A 21471-nucleotide genomic window follows, 5' to 3' on the forward strand; every position below is an offset into this window, starting at 1 on the left:
CTGACACACGACTTTCCCTCGGCCGCAGCATCGTCATGGCACGTTATTGCAATTCCACGAATCAAGCACCTTTGCCCAGGAGCGGGGACTCGTCCGTAGTAGTGATCGAGACGAACAAACTGGATGTTGACCGTCATCTACCGCCTGGCCTGATCATCGTGGGTAAATACTTACAGAGCTTCCGGTTGGTCAATGCCTCGGATTAATCACTCAAGCTTGAAAACAACCGGTCTCGTGGCTAATAAGGAACCCGGCTCAGTGGGGCTGATGCAACACTGTGATGATCATACCCCAACTTATTCAAGGACAAGTTCCACTTAAATCAACGATACCATAATGCCTAAACTAAATTCCTCGAAAGATGCTTGTTGTATTTATCCGGCAGTTGTATATAAGAAAACTATAGCTGGTCGAGACCTCCTATAGCTATGACAATTTGCTTGAAGTCCCTCACCCAGGACCTCTTTTCTTTTTAGGCGATGAAACTCTCACGAGTATCGCTAACGTTACTGGGCCTGGTGCCATTGGCGTCAGGTCTAGGCCAACAGGCTATTGTCTCTTTCAACAGCTCAGACGATGCCTTCCAGATCGTTGGTGGCGATGCAGGTAAAAGCCAAATCCGTGTATCCGAGGACGAATACTGGGGAGTCATTCGTGCTGCTGGAGACCTTGCCGTTGACTTTGGACGTGTCACTGGCACAAACTTCACGCTAAGCAATGGCAAGAAGGATGCTTCTGCGGCTAAGTACACTTTTGAGCCTGTGGATGTAAAGAACAACACATATGTAAGTACTTTCTATCACATGATTGCACAGGACCAACAGTTTGCAGTACCGCACTCTCGAAGAGCAGAGCTTTTCTGGTCCTGAATACTCGGACCCAGATGAAGCCAGCACAGCCATTATTGTTGGTACCATTGGCCATTCCAAGCTTATTGACTCTCTTATCGACGATGGCCTGATCGATGTCAGTAAGATTGAAGGCAAATGGGAGTCTTTTGTCAGTCAATTGGTCAAGAACCCCGTCAACGGTACAGCCCAGGCACTGGTTATTGCGGGAAGTGATCCCAGAGGAACCATATACGGTATCTATGATGTCAGCGAACAGATTGGTGTCAGTCCATGGTACTGGTGGGCCGACGTCCCTGTGCGTAAACGGGACGAGATCTATGTTACATCCAAGCCAAAGGTTCAAAAGTCACCTTCAGTCAAGTATCGAGGTATCTTCCTCAACGACGAGCAGCCAGGACTATCTAGCTGGGTTGGGTAAGTTCGGAGTCATGTTTGGCAAAACACGCACTAACTCTAACAGATCTCGCTGGAAGCCAACTTGGAACAATGCTGCTCCCTACAACCATGAATTTTACGCTCTTGTTTCAGAATTACTGCTTCGTCTACGAGCCAACTACCTCTGGCCAACTGTCTGGGGTAGCATGGTCTACATTGATGACCCGCTCAACCAGCCACTACTTGATGCCTACGAAATTGTCCTTGGTGGATCTCACACCGAGCCTATGATGCGGGCACAGAACGAATTCCGCACATTCTATGAGGGTGAATGGCAGTACCACACCAACAACGAGACCATTGATGAGTACTTCCGCTATGGTGTCGAGAGAGCCAAGCCCTATGCTCGAAATAGCCTGTGGACTATGGCAATGAGAGGAACCGGTGATACAGCCATTGAAGGCAATCTGGGAGTTGATGGTATCGTTGACATGCTTGAGACACTTGTTGACAACCAGCGCGAAATTCTTCGAAATGGTCTGAAGGTCGACAACCTCACCGATGTTCCCTCTTTGTGGTGTCTATACAAGGAGGTCCAGGGCTACCAGGAGCGCGGCCTCAAGGTTCCGGATGACATCACCCTCCTGTGGGCAGACGATAACTGGGGAAATATTCGACGATTGCCTCTCGCCAACGAGACTGAGCGTTCTGGCGGTGCTGGTGTCTACTATCACTTCGACTATGTTGGTGATCCTCGAAATTATAAATGGATCAACACAATTCAACTCGAGAAAACCACTGAGCAAATGACTCTGGCATACCACAGGAATGCCCGCCGCATCTGGATCGTTAACGTTGGTGATCTCAAGCCAAAGGAAATTCCCATCAGCCATTTCATGGATCTCGCCTACGACACAGAGCGATGGGAGTCTGAGGGTACCACCAAGTGGGTTGAAGCATGGGTCGAGCGAGAGTTCGGAAGTGAGCATGTAGAAGCCATCACAAGTATCATGACACGCTACGGCATGTATGCTGCTCGTCGCAAATTCGAGTTGCTGGAGCCCTGGGTCTACTCGGTCATCAACTACCACGAAGCTGAAGCTATTTTGGAGCAGTGGGCGACTCTGAGAGAGGATACCCAGGCTGTCTATGACAAGCTTGACTCTGAATACCAGCCTGCCTTTTTCGAGATGCTTCTTCACCCAGTTCTTGGTGGCGAGATAGTCAACAAGATCCAAATCTACGGCGCCAAGAACCAGCTTTACGCTGGGCAGAAGCGAAACTCCGCCAACGATGTCATCTGGAAGTCCCTAGATCTCATGTACAAGGATTCCAACCTGACACAGAGATGGAACGAGGTTCTTGATGGCAAGTGGGCACATATCATGGATCGTAAGTGGTTATCCCCAATGCCGTGACGTATCATATCTAACTGTACACAGAAACTCACTTGGGCTATGATGGTTACTGGCAACAGCCCATGAGAAACACACTCCCAGATCTTCGATTCGTTCAAGACGTCTGGCCATCACTCGGTGGTGAATATGGTGTTGGCGTTGAGGGTTCAAATGCCACCATCATGGGTGACAGTCGATGGCACTCCTTGTCCTCCAATGTTCTCGGACTTCCTCCTCTTGAGCCTTTCGGAGCTCAGTCTCGATACATCGACATCTTCCACCGAGGTCCCAAGTCATGTAACTGGTTTGCAGCACCATGGGAAGACTATGTTCAGCTCTCACAGTACAACGGTACAGTCGGTGGCAACAACGGCACTGATAGCCGCGTATATGTCACAATCGACTGGGATAAGGCTCCCAAGGCGCCCAACACAACCGAGGTTTTCATCAACGTTACTAGTGACTGCCAGGGATTCGAGAGATACAGCGGTCGGGATCCCAAGATTATGGCGACGGTCATCAACCGAGAGCTACCTGACAGCTTTGAGGAGGGCTTTGTCGAATCGGATGGACATGTTTCGATCGAAGCCTCACACTACCAAAACATTCTTGAGGGAGACTCTGATAACTCATCGCTCGAGTATCACACTATCAAAAACTACGGCCGAACTCTCGCTGGTGTTGGCTTGTATCCTCTTGATACTGAGAAATTGGATGTCGGCGAGGGGCCTGCGTTGGAGTACGATATGTACCTATACACCAACCATTCTGCGGCCAACGTCACCATTTACATGTCTCCCGGTGCCAACTACCTTGGAGATCGAAACCCGCTCGAGTATGCCATTGTACTATACCCATCCAGCGAGGAGCAGCCTGATCCAACTCTTGTCCGACCGATCGGCCCCAATATGGGTGCCAACATGCCCGATGGATGGGGTTACGCTGTTGGAAACGCTGTTTGGGGTCTATATGGTAATTATACTACGTCGTCATTTGAGGTTCCTAAGGAGGGAGCCTATACTCTTCGTATCTGGGCCTTGCTGCCTAACATCTTGATTCAAAAGATTGTGATCGACCTTGGTGGTGTGCGACAGTCTTACCTCGGACCCCCAGAGAGCTTCCTCCTTGGCCGAGATGAACAAGGCAAGTATAATGGTACTTCATTCGCAAGCACACCAGGCATCTTGGGAGGGACATATGATAAGTCCTCGTGAATAAGGCATGGACATGATGTAACGACCTTGGCTTTATAGTAATACCATTCTTGCACTACTGAGTTATCTTATTTCTGAGACTGATATAACATGGAATGATTGCATGCCTTGTGCGACAATGTTCATAGGTTCAATTCTAATGGGGTTGTTCTAAACCAAAATCTGGATTTTATAACATGCTTTTTCAGAGTAATCCAGTCATTTAATATCTAGAGCTTAATATTGCAGCTGATATCGACGCTATTTTAAAAAATCCGTTTATTTGTTTTCCTCTGATGGATTCTCACATTTCACCTTTGAATACGGCAGCTAAATCGCTAAATGCATATATAGGGCAAACTTGTTCTATAACTTGGTCTCCGTGTTGGGGGCAAATCTTGTATTTTATGTCTTCATTGCCCTGGTGATGGCTTCGATTAGTGTCGCACTAGACCACCTATCTATTAGCAGAAACCTCCCTCCCTATCGACATCATGTTAGCTTTATTATAGTAACTGTTTGATAAACATGGGAGTATTGCTGGATAATTAAAAGTAAGCTCGTCAATGATTGCAACATAGGGATACTATACCAACTTGGACCTAAACCTAGAGAGAGTATGCTATTCACAGCACGGTGGGCACTGATAATCAATCACAGATATCCGAAAGATTTGAAGTTGCCAAACCTCATCTCTAATATCATTTCCCTTCATGTCAATATTCCATGACTAATCGTGTGAAACAACGAATACATACGTCACAATCTCCAGCTTCAAACAGTGGCAGATGTGGGAATGTTGGAGACACCAAAAGATATTATTGTGAGTTCTCGATCGATCGATTGTTACCTGGTACTGGTTTAAATCTTTGGACAAGTCATTGCGAATGCGACACCGAAACCTGGCCAGCTTGACCTTCTAATGGCGCCAGTCTCTTATGCACGCCACATTGGATATAAGTCTTCGCTAACCTTACTCAATTGACACATCCCACTAGGCGAGATGATACGGATGAAGTTATTATGAATTGGTGGTAAGAACACTGAGTTCTATACGTGATATAATTTCCTGCATTACATATATGGATCCTAGGTGGCTGAAGCGGTCGTTGCTTCTCCAGCAGCAGATGTTCCAGTAGCTGACGCTGTTTGCGATGCAGTACCGGTACCACTGGGCTGAGAACCACCACCGCCACCTGAGCCACCGCCCTTGACTACCATGGCTTGCACAATTTGACCAGCCTTATTAAAGACTATGTTGACCAACGCGCTCAGTTCTGAGTACTCGTACGTCTTTTGAACGAGTCCATTTGATAGTGTCTTTTCCTCGCCTGTGAAGGTCATGTTTTGCTTGTAGTCGCCGATGATGGAGCTGACAGCATCGCCACCAGCCTTGGTGACCTGCTGAACAATGTTGCCCAGGTTGTCAATAATGAAATTGAGCTTTGTGTCGCCTTGAGTGATAGATCCAAGGAGACCGTCCACTACACCAATAACACCTTCGACAATATCACCGACAGAGTCCAAGAGGTTGATGAGGGCTGGGTTAAGGTCGAGTGAGGCAAGAGTTCGGTTGACAATCTCAACCAGGTGGCCCAGTCTGACAACGAGCTCAAGCTCTGCCTCAACGTCGACAATGGTAATGTTGACCTTTTCAATGCCGATTTGAATACCTGCATTGAGCTGAACGAGCTTGGCAATGTCTGCATTGAGGTTGATATCTGCGTGCAGATTGTCGACATCGAGCTCAATGCGGCCAACAGAGAGCTCGGGAACCTTGAGGTGAACATCGGGAGGACCTTGTGATGAGTTATATCTTGTTGATGATCCTCCTCCTCCACCGGAACCTGTCTCGGTTGAGCCACCGGCGTTATCATCGCCAACTGGCGACGAAGTTGGAGCGATTGAGATGCTCTCGGCGGTTGTTGCTGGCTCTGTAGAATCAGGTGTTTGTGCTTGTGCAAGGCCGAAGCTAAAGAGCTGAGCCAGCACTAAAGGCTGAAGAAGAGAAATGCGCATGTTGACGATTGATTGATTGACAGTATAACAACGAACGATGGTGTTGGGGGAGGTTCAACGGGATAGCGACAGTAGCCACGAAATTTGTTTGGGGACTCAAGACTCTGCTCTTGCTTTTGCTTTCAGTTAACCCTGGGCCTTTGATCAGTTTAACCGTAAGGCATAAGTGGAACGTTGGCGCTATTTCCTTGGAACTATAGTAATCTCCGCGTAGAGTTGTCTGTCGGCTTTATGAGCTTATTCTGGTTGGGCTATATTGCCGGAAATATCGTTACATTGAGTTAGACGAGACGAAAAAAACCGGATTCTTATTGTAAAGAAATTACTGATGGTTAAATGGGAGAAGACGATCGAGATTTTCGCTAATGCATTGACGCAGGAACAAGGGCTTGTTAGAAATGCAACCCTTCTACCGTCTCTGATACGCCAGCAAAGGTCCACAATCGAGTCTTCCCCTGCATTAAACATGGAGTAGCATGAAACTGGGCTGAAGTAAATCGCGTCCGGATCTTAGTAACCGGGCATTGCTACCGTTTCAAGTTCTTTTCCGGGCGATAAGGTGGTACTCGCCTATACTAAATCAGCCAACATCACATCGCAATGGCAGGCAAGGTGAGTTAATACTTGCAAGCTGGAACTGGGGTTTTCTTTTCTCTATTCTAGCCAGTGTGCCCTCCGTACAGACATCTCGTTTTCGTCTTCAATTTCGCTCTTTTCCCTCGACCCTACACTCCTTTCATTGAGCAAAACACCATAAACAAAGATTCGAGATGAGACATCACACAGCATTCGGTGCCCTGGCCCTGGCTTCATTTGCAGGTTTCGCTGTTGCAAAGGCCAAGGGCGATGGCTATTACGGATACAAACTGAACCGTCGCGGTGACGACGAGTCTGCTATCTACGAAACCGAGAACACTAGCAATGGCATCGCTCCTCTAAACGAAGAACCCGACGTTTACCTCAACGCCAATGTCTCTGTTGGCGAGATCTCAGTCGAAGTAAAGAATATCACAGCCAAAATCAACCTCGACGCAAAGGTTCTCAACTTGCTCAACTTCAACGCCGGTGTCGATCTCGGCATTGACCGAGTAAAGCTCGGTATCTACAACGTCACAGCCAAGGTTGAACTTGAAGCTCGCCTGGGTAACATTCTTCGTATGGTCGATGATGTGCTTGAGAGCATTGACTTGAACCCCATTATCGCTACTCTGGGTGATACCGTGAAAGACGTCGTGGGTGATGTCGGCGATGTCATCGGTGGTGGAAGTGGAGGAGGCAGCGGAGACGACAGCTCTGGCGAAGATCCCGAGGCTGTAGAAAAGAGAGACCTTACCATCCGCCTTGAGAACAACATTCTCTACTCCATGAACGACTTCTCCGGCTCAGCACACACAAACCGTGTCCTGACACAAGACGGTTTCCTTTACAACATCTACCTCGACAACCAGGGTCGTGAGAAGAATCGTAAAGAAGTCGGTTACTACACCAAGGACATGAAGTTCACCGGACACAACAGAACTATCACCGTGGATGGAGGAGTCGAATATGAGCTGCAGTACACATACTCGCCTTATCACGGCCTCAGCGCCTATTGTAACATCTACACCGACCCCGCTGGAAAGGTCTTGCGGACAAAGATTGTTGCTGAGGCTGAAGGCGGAGGCGCTGCCACAATTGCCAATGAGGAGGAGGCAGATCTATAAGCCGTGGGTAAATACCTTAGGCAGTATACTACGTCTTAATATACAGCTATAGTTTCCATTCTGGAGTATTGGTACCATGCAAAGAACGAGTTTCTTTTCCCCGGTTCCTGACTGTGTACGCGAATACACTTCCAACCGATTCTTGACAACACATGAGTGAAACACTTCTGTTTTGAACTCGAAACTAATACACGTTAACAAATATCCTTCGTTCATGGTCCGCCAAGAAAACATCAACATGTATTTGCTCCAAAATAAAGTAGATTTGATTCGATGCGGATTACGACGCAAAGGATTTCCATAAGCGAGTTAACGACAACAATTCAGGGAATATACGGTTGGTTCACGGAATGTGAAGAGCATTGTTCGTTTACATCTGCTAGTTGGCGGGTCTGATTCCAGTCTAATCAGGCCAGACGATTACCTTGAATGCAGGGGAAATTGGTGGCATAAAGCTAATGCTTGAGTAAATATCCACGATGTGTTCCGTTATGAGGTCTGGACACCCTAAGGCTGAATGGTGGCTGAATATCACATGAGTAATTGCCGTTAGTGGCTCGACTATTGAGTTGCCACAGTACTATGTTCATTATACACGATATGTCCTCATGCCTTGTCGTAACCGTATACCTTCATTGTTCACAGGGGAAGCGGAATTTGGTTTCTCTCTATGCTTGCAATTCGTCAAAGGTTTTTCAAGACGAATTGACCTGATTCTAAATATAGCGAGAATGTGAATTGGTCTACAAAGTCTGTGGTATAGCTCCGGCGACTAAACAACTTGGCAAAATTTAATTGTCAATGGAATGCAAAGCTCAGCTCAATGTCTTGGCGTGTTCTCAAGTTATCAGCGCTCCCATCTAAGTACTAACCTAATTCTATACAGTGTAAAAGCGCCAGGAAGCTATAAGCGGTAGTCGCCTGTGTGTAATGTAAGGCAGATATGAACCGAACTTGGATGGCCGAAGTAGTCGTTTGGCAGTTCAACATGTCTGATGGCAATCCAGACCAAATCTAGGTGTTATTTACACCCGGATTAGGAAGTCCTCATGGCTCGCCGGTATTTCGGCACGAGGCGGGAAGGTTATTTTTGCCTACTCCAAGGCACGATGCATAGCGGCACGTGGACTCCATCGACGCATCGGGATTAGTACTAGGCACTTTGTGAGCCATCATCCGATAATCCTGACAGCTCGCTGATCCATCTCAAAATACGAAGAGTTAGTTGTTCGTGTACGAGTTAGTTCGACGCTACGGATGAGGAGGGGCTCGTATCAATCAATGGATGCTGTCTTGACCACATGCACCTTTCCAGCCGCATATAAAACAGTGGCCATGTTCCGTATGTTAACAAAAATCAGCAAGACTCTGTCTGTACCTACTCTTCTCTCCTCATAATCATCACACACCTTTCATCCATCAACATGAAGTTCAGCATCCTCGCTACCTTCGCTGCTCTTGTCAGCAGCTCTGCTGCTGCTAACCAGGCTGTTGTCATCAACAACTGTCCCACCACGATCTATGTTCAATCTTTCCCTTATAATGGCGCGGCTCCAGGCGCTCTGACTGCCCTGAAGCCAGGACAGAAGTTCGCCGAGAACATGCGTGCATCCGGCTCGGTTAGTGACTTCCATGCGTGCATTTCTCACTTAACCAGATGACCATGACTAAGACGAGTGTACACGGTATAGACTGTCAAGATTGCTACTAGTAGGACTCTCACTAGGCCTCTCTTCTTCGGATACTCTTCAACCTCCAAGCCCAACTATGTCTACTGTAAGTACATCACAGCTCGCACCTTGACCAAGGCTCTTACTAACTGTATTGTCCAGATGAGTTTAGCACGTAAGTATATATGCTCATGGTCCTTTCACATACCGTTTTACTAACTATTTAGTGAATGGGGAAACCCTTTTGCCAACAAGCACAACATCCTCAGCCCTGGCTCGGGTTGCAAGAAGTTTGACTGCCGTGCTGGACAGGCTGGCTGCTACAGTACGCCATCAATGAAGAAAGTATTCGGGTGCCCGAGCCCTACCACTGTCACTGCTACGATTTGCGCAAAGTAGATTGCGAACAGCATATACCGGGCCACTATAGTGAATGTTGAGAGTGAAGAATATCACGTGGGGGTCACATGATCACAGAATGCATACATGTACATCTTTTCTTGTCTGCAATCCTTCAACTTAGATCTTCAATCATTACATTCAATCATCACTCTCACATATCAATAGTGAAGTAAATCGATTGTTATAGGCTGTTAAGTATCACATTTCGATGATGATGTTGGGCTGTCAGCTGAGGACACTATCTCAGTAGCACGAGGTAAAGCATGTAGTCATGTAATTTAATAGGTATTAAAGTGAAAGATTCTTACACATATATACAGTTACTACTAATATAAGTGGGGTGAAATTCATGTTTACGATTCTCTAGTGTGATTTAACCTCCCCTAGTTACTCTCTTCAACAAGGCCAGTTTCGGTACTGACAATTCTTGGAGAACCATAATAGAAACCCCCTCCGTTAAACTCCCCTTCAAGCTCAGGATAGTCGAATTCCTTGTAGATCTTCTGGATTCTGGCTGCGCTCTTCAAGAAGCTCTTCTTTGTCTCCTTATAATCGGATGCAGTTAACTTTCCATCCCTCTTCACAAACTCTCCATCAACCATGACATGCAGGACATCAGCGACACTGGCGTGGAGCATAACAGCTGCCACGGGGTCAACCCAGCCCAGAAGAGCGGGTGAGTCTGCCGCGTTCCAGACGATAAGATCAGCCTTGGCTCCCTCCTCAATGATACCGAGATCAGGGCGTCGCAAAGCCATACCGCCAGCACGAGTGGCGAGGTAAAAGGCCTGATCAACGCTCATAGGGTTCTTGTTAGGAACCTTCAAGTCGTCAAGCACTTTGTCGAAGAAGTAGTAGCGTGCACTTTGCAACCATATTCTCGCTTGTGTGAGAATGTCGGTAGAGAAGGTAAAGTGGGTATCGACTCCGAGGGCAGCTTGGTCTTGGATGTAGTATGAGTGTGGGTGAGTGTGACCATAGTGCATTTCGGATTCAGGTGTGATAGACAAATATTGGTCTGTCTGACGGAGGAGGTTCGCCCCCGTTGCTGTCATGAAACTGCCATGAGAAAAGACAACGGGAATGGAAGTGTTGAGAAGACCCAGGGCATGGACATCTTCAGGGAGATTGTTGACGCCGAATGGCCCAGCAAGGGCGTGTGTCGTGATAACAGAGACGTTATAGTCCTTGGCCAGGTCGACCACGTCCTTCGCCACATCAGGGGGGTTGGGTCCGAAAGAGTCGTACGAGATTCCAAGCTCAACGTTGCTGTCATTGAAAAGTTCTCTCTCAGCGATCTCGACAAAGTTGGGGATCTGATCGCGCACAGTATAGTTCAGTGCTGGGACATCGTGGAAGGCATAAGACCAAAACACTCGAGCACCACTAGCGATGGAGGCGTTGAGGCCAGCGTAAGCAGTCTTGTTGGACCAGGTGTGGTGGGCGTGATCAAGCGAAGTAGTCACGCCAGCATTCAAAGCTTCGAGCAGTCCAGCCAGTTGGCCCCAGTATACATCATCAGCTGTGAAGTGAGGGGCAGCTGCAAACTCGCCATAGCGACCGAAGTACTCTGCCAGTGTAGTGTTTGAGCCTATCGTCTTGAAGGCAGTCTGCCAGCCATGGCGATGGGTATCAATGAAACCGGGTGTGATAATCTGGCCAGTAGCATCGATTTTCTCTGTGTCGTTTGGCAAGTTTGAGGGCTCGGATGTGCTGACAGTCTTGATCCGATCACCGCTGATCAAAATGTGACCATCACGAACGATTTTGGGCTCGTTGTTGGAGTCATCCCAACCAATGATCGTTGCACCAGACAAGAGCCTGACAGTGGCAGCTTGAACCTGGCTTGCCAAAGCTCCAATAGCCAAGATTGCAGAGGTACGTCTCATTGTTTCCCTGGTATGATGAGTATTGTGGTCGAGCCTGATGCCAGTGAAAGCACTCTTGCCTACGGCTTTATATGTGTCATGGCAGACGAGATCGTGATCACGGAACTCCGGATATACTATGTAATTGAAAGGACTTTACAAGGACTTTAGATAATTTGTCTCTATACGCGTTCTTAGCGGTTTCTAGAAAGTACCGATGGACCAATCGGCAAGTAAGTATGGGTATCACTACCCGATTTTGTGACTCGATGAGCCCTCAACCCCACAAGCTCATAGCTAGAGAGGAGATCACAGTGGTTCGTTGCTACGTTGTCTTGGTTGTTTATGCAAGTGATGACGCACAAGATGGACCGGATGTACGGATGTGCGGCTTAACGATCGGATATACAGAAAAGGTGGGTTAGTAGCTCCAAGATTGCCGTATTCCAGCTCAGGATATGTTACACCGACTTCTTACTCCCATTTAACTATAGTGTTTTATAAGATATAACATATATGCGGTGGACACTGTGATTTCAAATGACGATCAGAGAATAGGAGTGGCCCCTTGAAAGCTATTAGAGGTAAGGAACAAGAGCGCTGTGAGTCTAGGCAATCTTTGGAAAAAGATCTATGGATGACACTCCATGTGGTTGCCATCAGCAAGTTAGCCTGTTACACTATGTTTTACGGTGGGCTGACTCTCAGCTTCTGACATTTCATGCCGAGGTGGATTTTTCAGTCCTTAAGGTCTCGCTCTGGAAGGCAATGAATAATCTTACTCCTCTTTTGTCTAGGCTTTAGGGTAGATTTAACATCGACCACCTGGGCCATGATAAGAGCGAGATAGAAGGTAGATGCTCGGTCAAATCGCAGGGAACAATTGTTCAATGATCTTATAAATTTATCAGGTTTTTTTTAAAATCTAGACTAGAGGTAGCCCATGACCTTTCCGGCGCTATCAGATTAATTTATAATTACGAAGATGCTTTGTGGTTCTGATCCATTCCCCAGCAATGCAACAGGTACCCTGATATACACAAAATTAGATTGACGTTGCCACGCAATCTAACCAACTGTCTGATATACTTCACACTTATGCTTATGTATACATAGAATAGTAGTCCCCGTGACAAAAAATAAGATGGGACCTCTGTGGGATCCTCTCCCCACCTGGAAAATGCAAAAAAAGCAGATTGCGCTGCCCCCGCACTGGATTGAACAATGGACCTTTGCATTACAAGTGCAACGCTCTACCACTGAGCTACAAGGGCGCTTATTTCGATGCCAATGACCTTGAGATAAAAGTATATGTTGGCTTTACATTGCCGTGCTTAATATACATGTCAATAATGAAAGTTGGATTCTACAGATTTATTACCTCCATCATCATATTGTTCAGACAATTAACATGCCAAGGTGTTCAATGTTGTACGTCATTTTCGTCAAATTCGTGTATCTTCAAAGAGATGTGGTCGACCAAGTAGTCTGGCCCTCTCCATCATCGTCGCCTGATGGCAAGGGCAAGCTTCTATCTATATTCCGTAAGAAACAGCCGCTGGCCTTGTCGACAAGTATGTTCAAATGTCGATAACTCCCCCCGAATCTCAACCCTACTATTCTCACCATCTCCACTAGAGTGTCAATTGCACCAACGTCCATAGCCGACGCTTGGAAGTCCAGCGGCACCAGTAGCATAAGGTCTGCCAGGGAACATCCCACATCGAATACCTTCTCAAGAATTCCGATACCATTGGCTTCGAAAGCTTGGGTCGGCACCAGCTGTGATATGAGAACAATATCACGCGCAATGCTGGCAGGGTAATGGATCGACATGACATTGTCGCTGCTTCCGGTAGATAACACCTGTTTTGAAGCACAAAGTTTCCACACAACTGTTTTCAGCCACTGGCGCGAGATGAGAAGATCTGCTTGTTGAACCTGAGAGTGATTTGACAAGTTTGGTAGTGAATACTTTAGAAGGCATTGAAGATGCGACAGGCGAGCAGAATCAGCTGATGTCGAGGGAGTCAACTGGTTCCAGTTCGCAATGAAGTCCGAATCGAAGGGACGAAATAAGGAGATCAAATCGTGGAAACCAAGAAGTATTTCTGCATCTTGCGACAAAGGATCAATAGCTGGCAGTTCCAGAGTTTCCTGCAATCGGATGGGACGGTTTCTTTGTAGCCCATATGCTCTCTTAGTGATGAACAAAACCCAGAACGTGCGCCGAGCATATATGGAAAGAATTGGGTTAATAAACTCATCATATGTGACTTCTTCGTGTAGCCGCAGTGTCTGTAACATGGTAATAGCCTCTTGCAGGTAGTACCATGCCGAATTATCCTTGTCCATAGAGAAGAAAGCGGCATAAAGAAAGAATGAAGTTTGGACATGACTTAGCGATGGGTGCTCCACAGCTTTGCAACGTGCCCTTGAGCGAAGAGTTTCTGATATCAAAAAGTCGGCAGATGGAAGGGTGATGTCATCCTGTGTATGCGATGGTGGTAAAATCTCCGGGGATAATGCAATTATAGCACAGCAGGCTGATATCAGACTGTACTTCTCAGCTGAAATCGTATTTTCTTCGAGTTGTTGGCGGTCTAGAATAGGCGTGAGCGGGTATTTGTGCTTGAAGTAGGCATCCAGACACCATTTGACAACAGCTTCAGTGATTTGTGGTGATGGAGAGAAGTCTTCAGTATCTGGTGCCAGGCTAGGACTCTCCACTGGTACCAATACCAATTCATTGTTTTCGACTGGAACTGGAAGAGGACTTGAAACTTGTAGAATCGACTCTCCAGGTCTTTTGGCTCTTCGACCTTTTCGTGGCCCTTGAGGTCCGGTCTTCTTGTGCACAGCCAGGTACGTACAGCCTAACTCAGAGGTTCGACAATTGAGACACGGGTTGCAGCCATCGCATCGTATTTTCCGTCGATGACAGGGATCGCAAGCTTGTCGGACCTTAAAAGGCTTTTGAGATGGACTGGGAATCGAGGGAGTGGACATGATTGAATGAAACAGGATTGAAATTGGTCAAACAAGGTTTGAAGTTTGTGGGGAATTGCCTTTATATAATGCGGAGAAGAGAAATTGAGTTATGGGTGGGAACGTCTTAGTGCTGTAGCTGTAACGCCACTGATCCACTCCATTGTTCACGGGACATAAGAAGGAAATGTTGTTTCAATAGAGACAGGCAATAAGGCTACGTATGTTGAAGTTCATAGAGTCATACAATTTATTCGATTCACTCCTAATGCCAATAGATTGCTAAAAACATGCAAAGTAAGTTTGTTGTCATTCGTATACCAACATCCCCCATTCCCACTCGCCTCGACCTAGAGATCGGGTCTCAATTCCACTCTTAAGCCTTAGGCCTTTGAACGACGGCGCCGTCGTTAACCACAAATTCAGAGAACTTCCTAGGAGGAACACCACCAGCATACAAGCAATCAATATCATGATATGTCCTGTTCTTGGTCTCAGGTTGGAACCAAAATAAAGCAGCGAGAATGAAAACTTCAGCTCCAACGAACAAAAACATGACCTTTCCACCCCAATTCAGCTGATCAGGGTTGATAAAGTATGGGAACACAGAGGACAACATAAGGGCTGTGAGTTGCTGGCATACGAGACTGAAAGCAATAGTCTTGGGACGGGTGGCCTGAGAAGCAGTCTCCTGAGCGACAGCCCAGCCAAAGCAACCGACAGTGGCGGTGTACAACATAGACCATGTGATCATGAATGTAAGTAGGGCGGTATTGGCGGCGCGATTGGATGTACCAGCTAGCGAGGCTCCAGCAATGATAATTGACCAACAGCACAGAAGTGTACCGCCTCCAACTAGAGACTTTCGTCGGGGAAGGACGTCGGAAACGGTGACGGCAAAGCAGTTCGAGAGGAATTGTAGTGTCGAAGAAATCGCAGTTAGGCCGAAGGGATCGGCTTGGCCGATGAGCTCGAAGTAGTAGGTCTGGTATGTGTCTGTTGTTGTTAGTGTCTGATTTGGTGCTTATGTGGATATATTAACTTACTTGCAAAGTAACCGCCAGAGAAGTTTTGTGATTGTAACCCCATAACTGCAACTAGAGTTCTGGTTCGATGCTCCTTGGAGAAGATGGCTCTCCAGCTTGTCTGCTTCGCCATCGAGGCCTCGCCAGCGGCGACTTCCAATTCTGACTTGATGAAGTTCAGTCTCTCCTCTGCATCGATTGAATCACCATAGAGCTTAACAATGGCCTTTCGCGCGTCGTCGTCTCGACCCTTCTTGACGTACCAGATAGGGGATTCGGGTAGGAAGGGGAGGCCGATAGCAAATAGTGTCGGCACAAGGAATGTCATCACAAAGGCAAGCCGGAAGCTCCACTCGCCCTGAATCTTCGAGGATCCCCAACCAGTGATGGATGAGAGGAAGAATCCCAGCACAATAACGACGTTGGTGAGAGAGCTGAGAGAGCTTCGGAGAGCAGCTGGCGCGTTCTCTGTGACGTAGAGAGGAGGAGTAACAGTTGAAAGGCCAACCGAGAGACCGAGCAAGAGCTTAGACACGAAAAGGATGGGCAGGCTAGGTGCAAAGACGAGAGCGAAAGAGGCAGCCAGGGACAAAACGACAGCAGTCCAAAGGACAGCTTTTCGACCGACATAGTCTGCGAATTGTCCAGCAAGGAAAGCTCCAAAGACCTGACCAATAGTGCTAGCTGCGTTCCAAAGAGATTGCCAGAGCGCTGGGATGACGTATTGGTCGCCGACTTCATAGTATTCACCATAGACTTTGCGAAACTCTGGAAAGGCGATCGCTACACCTGAGAGACCTTGATCATAGCCCCATCCGAAGACAAGGGACATAATGTAGAGCGACCAAAAGACATAGCGTTTGTCCTTCTTCAAGTTTGTCCAGAGACGTTGGTATTGTTGCTTGGGGGTGAGGTCTTGGGAATCAATAGCTTTCTGAACTCCAACTGGATCTATGACTGCTGCCTTTTCGACATGGTCAGAGACAGTAGCCAGAGCCTCAATCTTGGTTGCCATTTTGTAAAAGAGGATGTGATGATGAATGTGGCGAAATTGAAACGATGTTGGAGATGAAGCTTGCGAAAATAATTTTGAAGGGATTCATGTTGAGATTTATATCAATTGGAGAAACACAGTATTGAGTATCTTTCCCCAGAAACTAGTCATCAATTTTGGTACTAAGAAAAGCCCCATGGGGATCTTAGTAAAAAAATTGACCCTTTGTCGGACTGCCATGTTCCAAAAGTTGAGCATGCCACCATCATCATCACCCTAGAGTCAGATGAAAGGAAAAAGAATGGAGTCGAGGATTGAATGGCTGAATTTCTACTGGTTGACAGATCCCTGAAGAATCGACCCAGAACAGACAAGCCGGAGGCCATTGTCGGACCGATATCGATCGCCTCTGGGGTAATGTCCATGGTTGTTCATTGACGAATCATAATTCACCCTTCCAAGTTCAGCCGGCCGAACTCCGTACCCAATATTCGCCCGGGATTAACATGGGTTGGATCGTCCATCACAATATCGGCCGACAAGTCCATTCCCCGCATCTGCAACGGCCAAAAGCACATTTGTCGGACCGGGGAAGGGTATAAGAAACACAGAATCATACTTTAATTATGACCAGAACAACTCATCCCATACCATCTCATTATCACACAAATCAACATGTTGGATCACAACCCTCCGGACCGACAATGGTGGAAGGAAGCCGTTGTCTATCAGATCTACCCAGCAAGCTTCCTCGACTCGAATGCTGATGGGCTTGGTGACCTGCCTGGCATTATCTCAAAGCTTGATTATATCTGCTCAGTCGGAGCAACTGCCATATGGCTATCCCCCATCTTCAAGAGTCCTCAACATGATATGGGTTACGATGTTTCAGACTACCGCGACATCCATAGCCCTTATGGATCACTTCGAGATGTTGAAGTTCTCATCAAGGGATGCCATGAGCGAGGTATCAAGTTACTACTCGATCTCGTGGTCAATCACACCAGCCATGAGCACCAATGGTTTCGAGAATCACGTTCATCAAGAACATCCCCTAAGAGAGATTGGTATTTCTGGCGTGATCCCAAGTTTGACTCAGATGGAAATCGCAAACCACCAAACAACTGGTCATCCATCTTTGGCGGCAGTGCTTGGACGTTTGACGAGCCCACGGGCCAATACTACTTGTCGCTCTTTCTACCTGAACAGCCTGACCTTAACTGGGCCAACGACGATATGCGTCAAGCAACATATGCCGACATGAAGTTCTGGCTTGATAAGGGCGCTGATGGTTTTCGAATCGACTCGATGAACCTCATGTCCAAGCACCCTGACCTCCCGGACGCACCCATCACTCGGCCTGGTTCAGAATTCCAACCCGGAGACAAGTACTTTGCCAGTGGACCCCGCATGCACGAGTACATCAGAGAAATACGGGAGGAGGTCATCGACAAGTATGACTGCATGACTGTTGGAGAGCTTGGCTTCACGAAAGACGAGGCGAGCGTGGCGAGTTATGTGGCAAAGGACCGTCATGAGCTGAACATGCTGTTCACAGGAGACATCGTCGACATGGATTTTGGTGCCAACCACAAATACGAAAGAGATGACTTTCGTTTATCGAAGCTCAAGACAATCACTAGTCGTTGGCAAGGAGCTATGCCCAAGTTCGATGGTTGGAACACCGTCTACATGGACAACCACGATTCAGGCCGTTCTCTGTCACGATATGGATCAGATCTTCCCCAGTACCGTAAGGAGGCAGCCAAGATGTTGGCCATCTATCTTGGTACTTTGAGTGGAACATTATTCCTTCTACAAGGCCAAGAAATTGGTATGGCCAACGCTCCAGAGTCTTGGAAGATCGAGGACTATGTTGATGTTGAAGGACTAAATTATTACAAGAGCCAGTTGGAGAAAAGAGGCCCAGGCGCTGACATGTCTGATGTCATGAGGGAGATGAGACTCAAGGCACGTGATAATGGAAGACTACCCATGCAGTGGACTGCCGACAAGAACGCTGGCTTCTCTGAGGGCGACAAGCCATGGATGCGGGTCAATGACGACTTCAAGGAGTGGAATGTTGCTAACCAGGAGAATGACGACGACAGCGTGCTGGCTTTTTGGAGGCAGGTCTTAGAGCTTCGACAAAAGGAGAAAGACGTCTTTGTCTACGGATGGTTTACCAACCTGCCTGAGTACGAGAACAGCGAAGATATCTTTGCATATACCATGACTGGGTTTGATCGAAAAGTAGCTCTTGTTCTCCTTAACTTCTCGAACAAGGAACAGAAAGTTGTGTTGAAGAATGGGTCATGGGGCAAGAGGCTACTTGGGAAGAACTCGGACGAGTTTAGTAAGGAAGGCGTGGTTCTTAAGGCTTATGAAGGCACGGTATATGCAGGATGGTAATGTTTTAAAAACACAAAAGCGAGTGTATTTAGGGTCCGTGGACTGTCGTGGGAAACAAAATTGATATGACCTGGCATGTAAATTATACGATAGATAGAAAAAGACATTACAATCATGACACAGAACGATTGCGAAACTTCGTGAACTGGTCATTTATTGATTTTGTCTTTTAGATAAAGCACCCACGAATGCACTAGTAAATCGGAATCGGATTCAGCACTCGGAATGCTGCTGAGCTGCCACAACATGGTGCGCAGGGCACTTCTTTCTATTAACTGTAACACGAAAGGATAACCAAGCAATGAAGATGCCGGAAACCAACACGAGTAAGATAACTGTCTTTGGCATTGTCGCCATGACTCTGCAGTCATTGATCTCTATGCCAATATTAGACACGGTTATGTCCTCGGGCCTCGGACCGGGTTCGGGCCGTGGTTATAGGACTCCTTTTAGGTCTTGATTCGCGGGGAAGATGCAAGTCTAGTTAAGCTTAACTGTTAAAATGGTAATTAGATTTTGACATCGAATCAAAATCCTTGTTTCCCCAAGCTACCCCAGGATACTAGTCAGTCTCTGATCGCATACGACCTAGCTAGTCATAAAAACAGGGTCACTTTGGTTAGGTATAACGACCATGGCCACGTGTAGAGCTGTTATCATTCGCACTATAAGTACAACGTAACAGACTCCTGAACTCAACTCAAGAACTGAATCCTTGTGCCGACGTTCTGACGGCTTTTCACCAATTGCCCATTGCATTTGTCCATCTCGTAACTCATTTTCCTATGGCCATCATGAATGAAGCCACTACGGACAATGACAAGGCAAGTGTCAACATGTCTGAACATGTCGACAGGCTCCAGTCTGTCGAAACTGCAGGCTGGAGCGAAGCAGATACAAACAGGCTTATACGCAAGATTGATTGGGCCATTATTCCGTTCGTCTCTCTCCTCTACCTACTATCCTTCCTTGACCGAACCAATATTGGTAATGCTCGTCTCGATACCCTAGAGCTAGACCTCGGCATGTCAGGCCTTATGTACAATCATGCACTGGTCATCTTCTTCCCGTTCTACATCGTGGCAGAAATCCCTTCAAACATGGCCATGAAGAGGTTCAAACCCTGGATCTGGATCCCTTCAATTATGGTGTGCTGGGGAATTTGTTGCACATTAATGGGCATCGTCCACAACTATGCTGGTCTGATGGTTGCACGAGGCTTCCTCGGTCTCACCGAGGGTGGCCTGTTTCCAGGAATTGCCTACTAGTATGTCTTCCTGATCTCCTGACCCTACAGCTGGCTTACAGTCGCAGTATCACCATGTGGTATCGTCGCCACGAATGCGGTTTTCGCATGGCCATATTCTTTTCTGCCGCTACTGCTGCAGGTGTATTTGGCGGTCTTCTTGCTCGTGGCATCATGGAGCTACGCGGGAAGGCGGGACTGGCTGGTTGGCAATGGATTTTTATCATCGAGGGCCTTCTTACAGTCGCTGTCGGTCAGTATTTAAAAGCCATTTGCTCTGCATCGCGAATAATGTTGACCAACATCTCTGCAGCACTCGCGTCATTCAAGCTCATGTCTGATTACCCCGAACGAGCGAAATTTATAACCGAACAAGAGCGAAAGCACATTCAAGAGCGTCTGATGCTCGATCGGTCTGGATTGGCAGAGGAGTTCGAGATGAGATATGCGCGGGATGCCTTTCGCGACTTCAAAATTTGGGTGCATATGTTTATCGCAGCTGGCACCTTTACTGCAGTCTACGCATACTCCCTGTTTCTTCCTACCATCATCCGCGATCTGGGCTATTCCAGTACGACCGCGCAGCTCATGAGCACACCTCCTTATCTGGTGGCCTGTGTTGTTTGTGTTGCAGCTGGGTGGTGGGCTGATAAAGTGCAGCAGAGAGGGATCTTTATGATCACCTTCATCTCCATGTCGTAAGTATCCTCGCATGTTCCCCTATTCATGACTGCTGACCATCTATCAGTGCGATTGGACTGATTCTTCTTATGGCCGTTGAACATGCGGGTGTCAGGTACTTCGGCTGCTTCCTCCTCGCTTCAGGTGCATTCCCATGTGTTCCCCAGGGGATTGCCTGGAACAGCAATAACATTGGGGGATCCCTCAAGCGGGGTGTCGGTATCGCAATGAATGTGAGCTGCGGCAACATTGGTGGGGTGATTGCGGCTTATCTGTTCCTGGCGAAGGATGCTCCAAGATATTTCCCAGGCTTTGGCACGCTCCTGGGTCTTCAGATCATGTCACTGATCTTGTCTATCTGGATGACTGTTAACTTGCGTCGCGAGAATGCTCGCCGAGATGCGGTACATAAAGACCCTAGCTTGTACACCGAGGCAGAGAAGTATGCTGAGCGCGAGAAGGGTGACAACGCGACATTCTTTCGTTATACAATCTAAGACGGTCCGTAAAATAAGGGGATGGATTCGGCAGTCAGCTATTCTTAATCTAGTTAGTTATTATTCATATAGATACAAGAAGGAATATGATGCAACTGTAGTTCTCTCATATGTCACAATTTCTGAAAGATTGTATTGATCTATAATTTA

The 21471-nt window shown here is 47.3% G+C and overlaps 9 protein-coding genes and 1 non-coding gene across 10 annotated transcripts; 5 read left to right on the forward strand and 5 right to left on the reverse strand.

Annotated features, from left to right (window-relative positions):
* Nucleotides 1-345: 345 nt before the first annotated feature.
* On the forward strand, nucleotides 346-3945 carry EDB82DRAFT_536809 (uncharacterized protein). Its single transcript, XM_025735495.2, has 4 exons — nucleotides 346-785; nucleotides 832-1265; nucleotides 1312-2618; nucleotides 2669-3945. The coding sequence occupies exons 1-4, from the start codon at nucleotides 480-482 to the stop codon at nucleotides 3835-3837; spliced, it is 3216 nt and encodes a 1071-aa protein (XP_025586196.1). The 5' UTR covers nucleotides 346-479; the 3' UTR covers nucleotides 3838-3945.
* Nucleotides 3946-4825: 880 nt separating this feature from the next.
* EDB82DRAFT_500163 (uncharacterized protein) lies at nucleotides 4826-6155 on the reverse strand. The gene has a single exon (XM_025735496.2). The coding sequence runs from the start codon at nucleotides 5833-5835 to the stop codon at nucleotides 4906-4908; it is 930 nt and encodes a 309-aa protein (XP_025586197.1). The 5' UTR covers nucleotides 5836-6155; the 3' UTR covers nucleotides 4826-4905.
* Nucleotides 6156-6373: 218 nt separating this feature from the next.
* On the forward strand, nucleotides 6374-7565 carry EDB82DRAFT_500164 (uncharacterized protein). The gene has a single exon (XM_025735497.2). It carries the CDS (start codon nucleotides 6606-6608, stop codon nucleotides 7536-7538), a length of 933 nt encoding a protein of 310 aa, XP_025586198.1. The 5' UTR covers nucleotides 6374-6605; the 3' UTR covers nucleotides 7539-7565.
* Nucleotides 7566-8732: 1167 nt separating this feature from the next.
* EDB82DRAFT_500165 (uncharacterized protein) lies at nucleotides 8733-9951 on the forward strand. The gene is made up of 4 exons (XM_025735499.2): nucleotides 8733-9157; nucleotides 9230-9314; nucleotides 9371-9383; nucleotides 9436-9951. Exons 1-4 carry the CDS (start codon nucleotides 8963-8965, stop codon nucleotides 9605-9607), a joined length of 465 nt encoding a protein of 154 aa, XP_025586199.1. The 5' UTR covers nucleotides 8733-8962; the 3' UTR covers nucleotides 9608-9951.
* Nucleotides 9952-9993: 42 nt separating this feature from the next.
* On the reverse strand, nucleotides 9994-11499 carry EDB82DRAFT_426886 (uncharacterized protein; the record flags this gene model as incomplete). The annotated part of the gene is made up of 1 exon (XM_025735500.1): nucleotides 9994-11499. One exon carries the CDS (start codon nucleotides 11497-11499, stop codon nucleotides 9994-9996), a length of 1506 nt encoding a protein of 501 aa, XP_025586200.1.
* A 1181-nt stretch (nucleotides 11500-12680) lies between these two features.
* Nucleotides 12681-12752, reverse strand: EDB82DRAFT_t130. The gene has a single exon. It is a non-coding gene; the product is annotated as a tRNA-Thr (tRNA).
* Nucleotides 12753-12907: 155 nt separating this feature from the next.
* Nucleotides 12908-14535, reverse strand: EDB82DRAFT_500166 (RING-3). The gene has a single exon (XM_025735501.2). The coding sequence runs from the start codon at nucleotides 14485-14487 to the stop codon at nucleotides 12940-12942; it is 1548 nt and encodes a 515-aa protein (XP_025586201.1). The 5' UTR covers nucleotides 14488-14535; the 3' UTR covers nucleotides 12908-12939.
* A 101-nt stretch (nucleotides 14536-14636) lies between these two features.
* Nucleotides 14637-16762, reverse strand: EDB82DRAFT_575390 (general substrate transporter). Its single transcript, XM_025735502.2, has 2 exons — nucleotides 15513-16762; nucleotides 14637-15462 (listed from the first exon to the last, which is right to left on the reverse strand). The coding sequence occupies exons 1-2, from the start codon at nucleotides 16504-16506 to the stop codon at nucleotides 14843-14845; spliced, it is 1614 nt and encodes a 537-aa protein (XP_025586202.1). The 5' UTR covers nucleotides 16507-16762; the 3' UTR covers nucleotides 14637-14842.
* Nucleotides 16763-16793: 31 nt separating this feature from the next.
* Nucleotides 16794-19235, forward strand: EDB82DRAFT_500169 (glycoside hydrolase superfamily). The gene has a single exon (XM_025735503.2). The coding sequence runs from the start codon at nucleotides 17161-17163 to the stop codon at nucleotides 18895-18897; it is 1737 nt and encodes a 578-aa protein (XP_025586203.1). The 5' UTR covers nucleotides 16794-17160; the 3' UTR covers nucleotides 18898-19235.
* Nucleotides 19236-19400: 165 nt separating this feature from the next.
* Nucleotides 19401-21432, forward strand: EDB82DRAFT_500171 (major facilitator superfamily domain-containing protein). The gene is made up of 4 exons (XM_025735504.2): nucleotides 19401-20164; nucleotides 20212-20396; nucleotides 20457-20841; nucleotides 20892-21432. Exons 1-4 carry the CDS (start codon nucleotides 19683-19685, stop codon nucleotides 21319-21321), a joined length of 1482 nt encoding a protein of 493 aa, XP_025586204.2. The 5' UTR covers nucleotides 19401-19682; the 3' UTR covers nucleotides 21322-21432.
* Nucleotides 21433-21471: the final 39 nt, after the last annotated feature.

Source organism: Fusarium venenatum (genome assembly GCF_020744135.1).
Source record: "Fusarium venenatum strain MPI-CAGE-CH-0201 chromosome Unknown EDB82scaffold_2, whole genome shotgun sequence".
In the NCBI taxonomy this organism is placed as follows: domain Eukaryota; kingdom Fungi; phylum Ascomycota; class Sordariomycetes; order Hypocreales; family Nectriaceae; genus Fusarium; species Fusarium venenatum.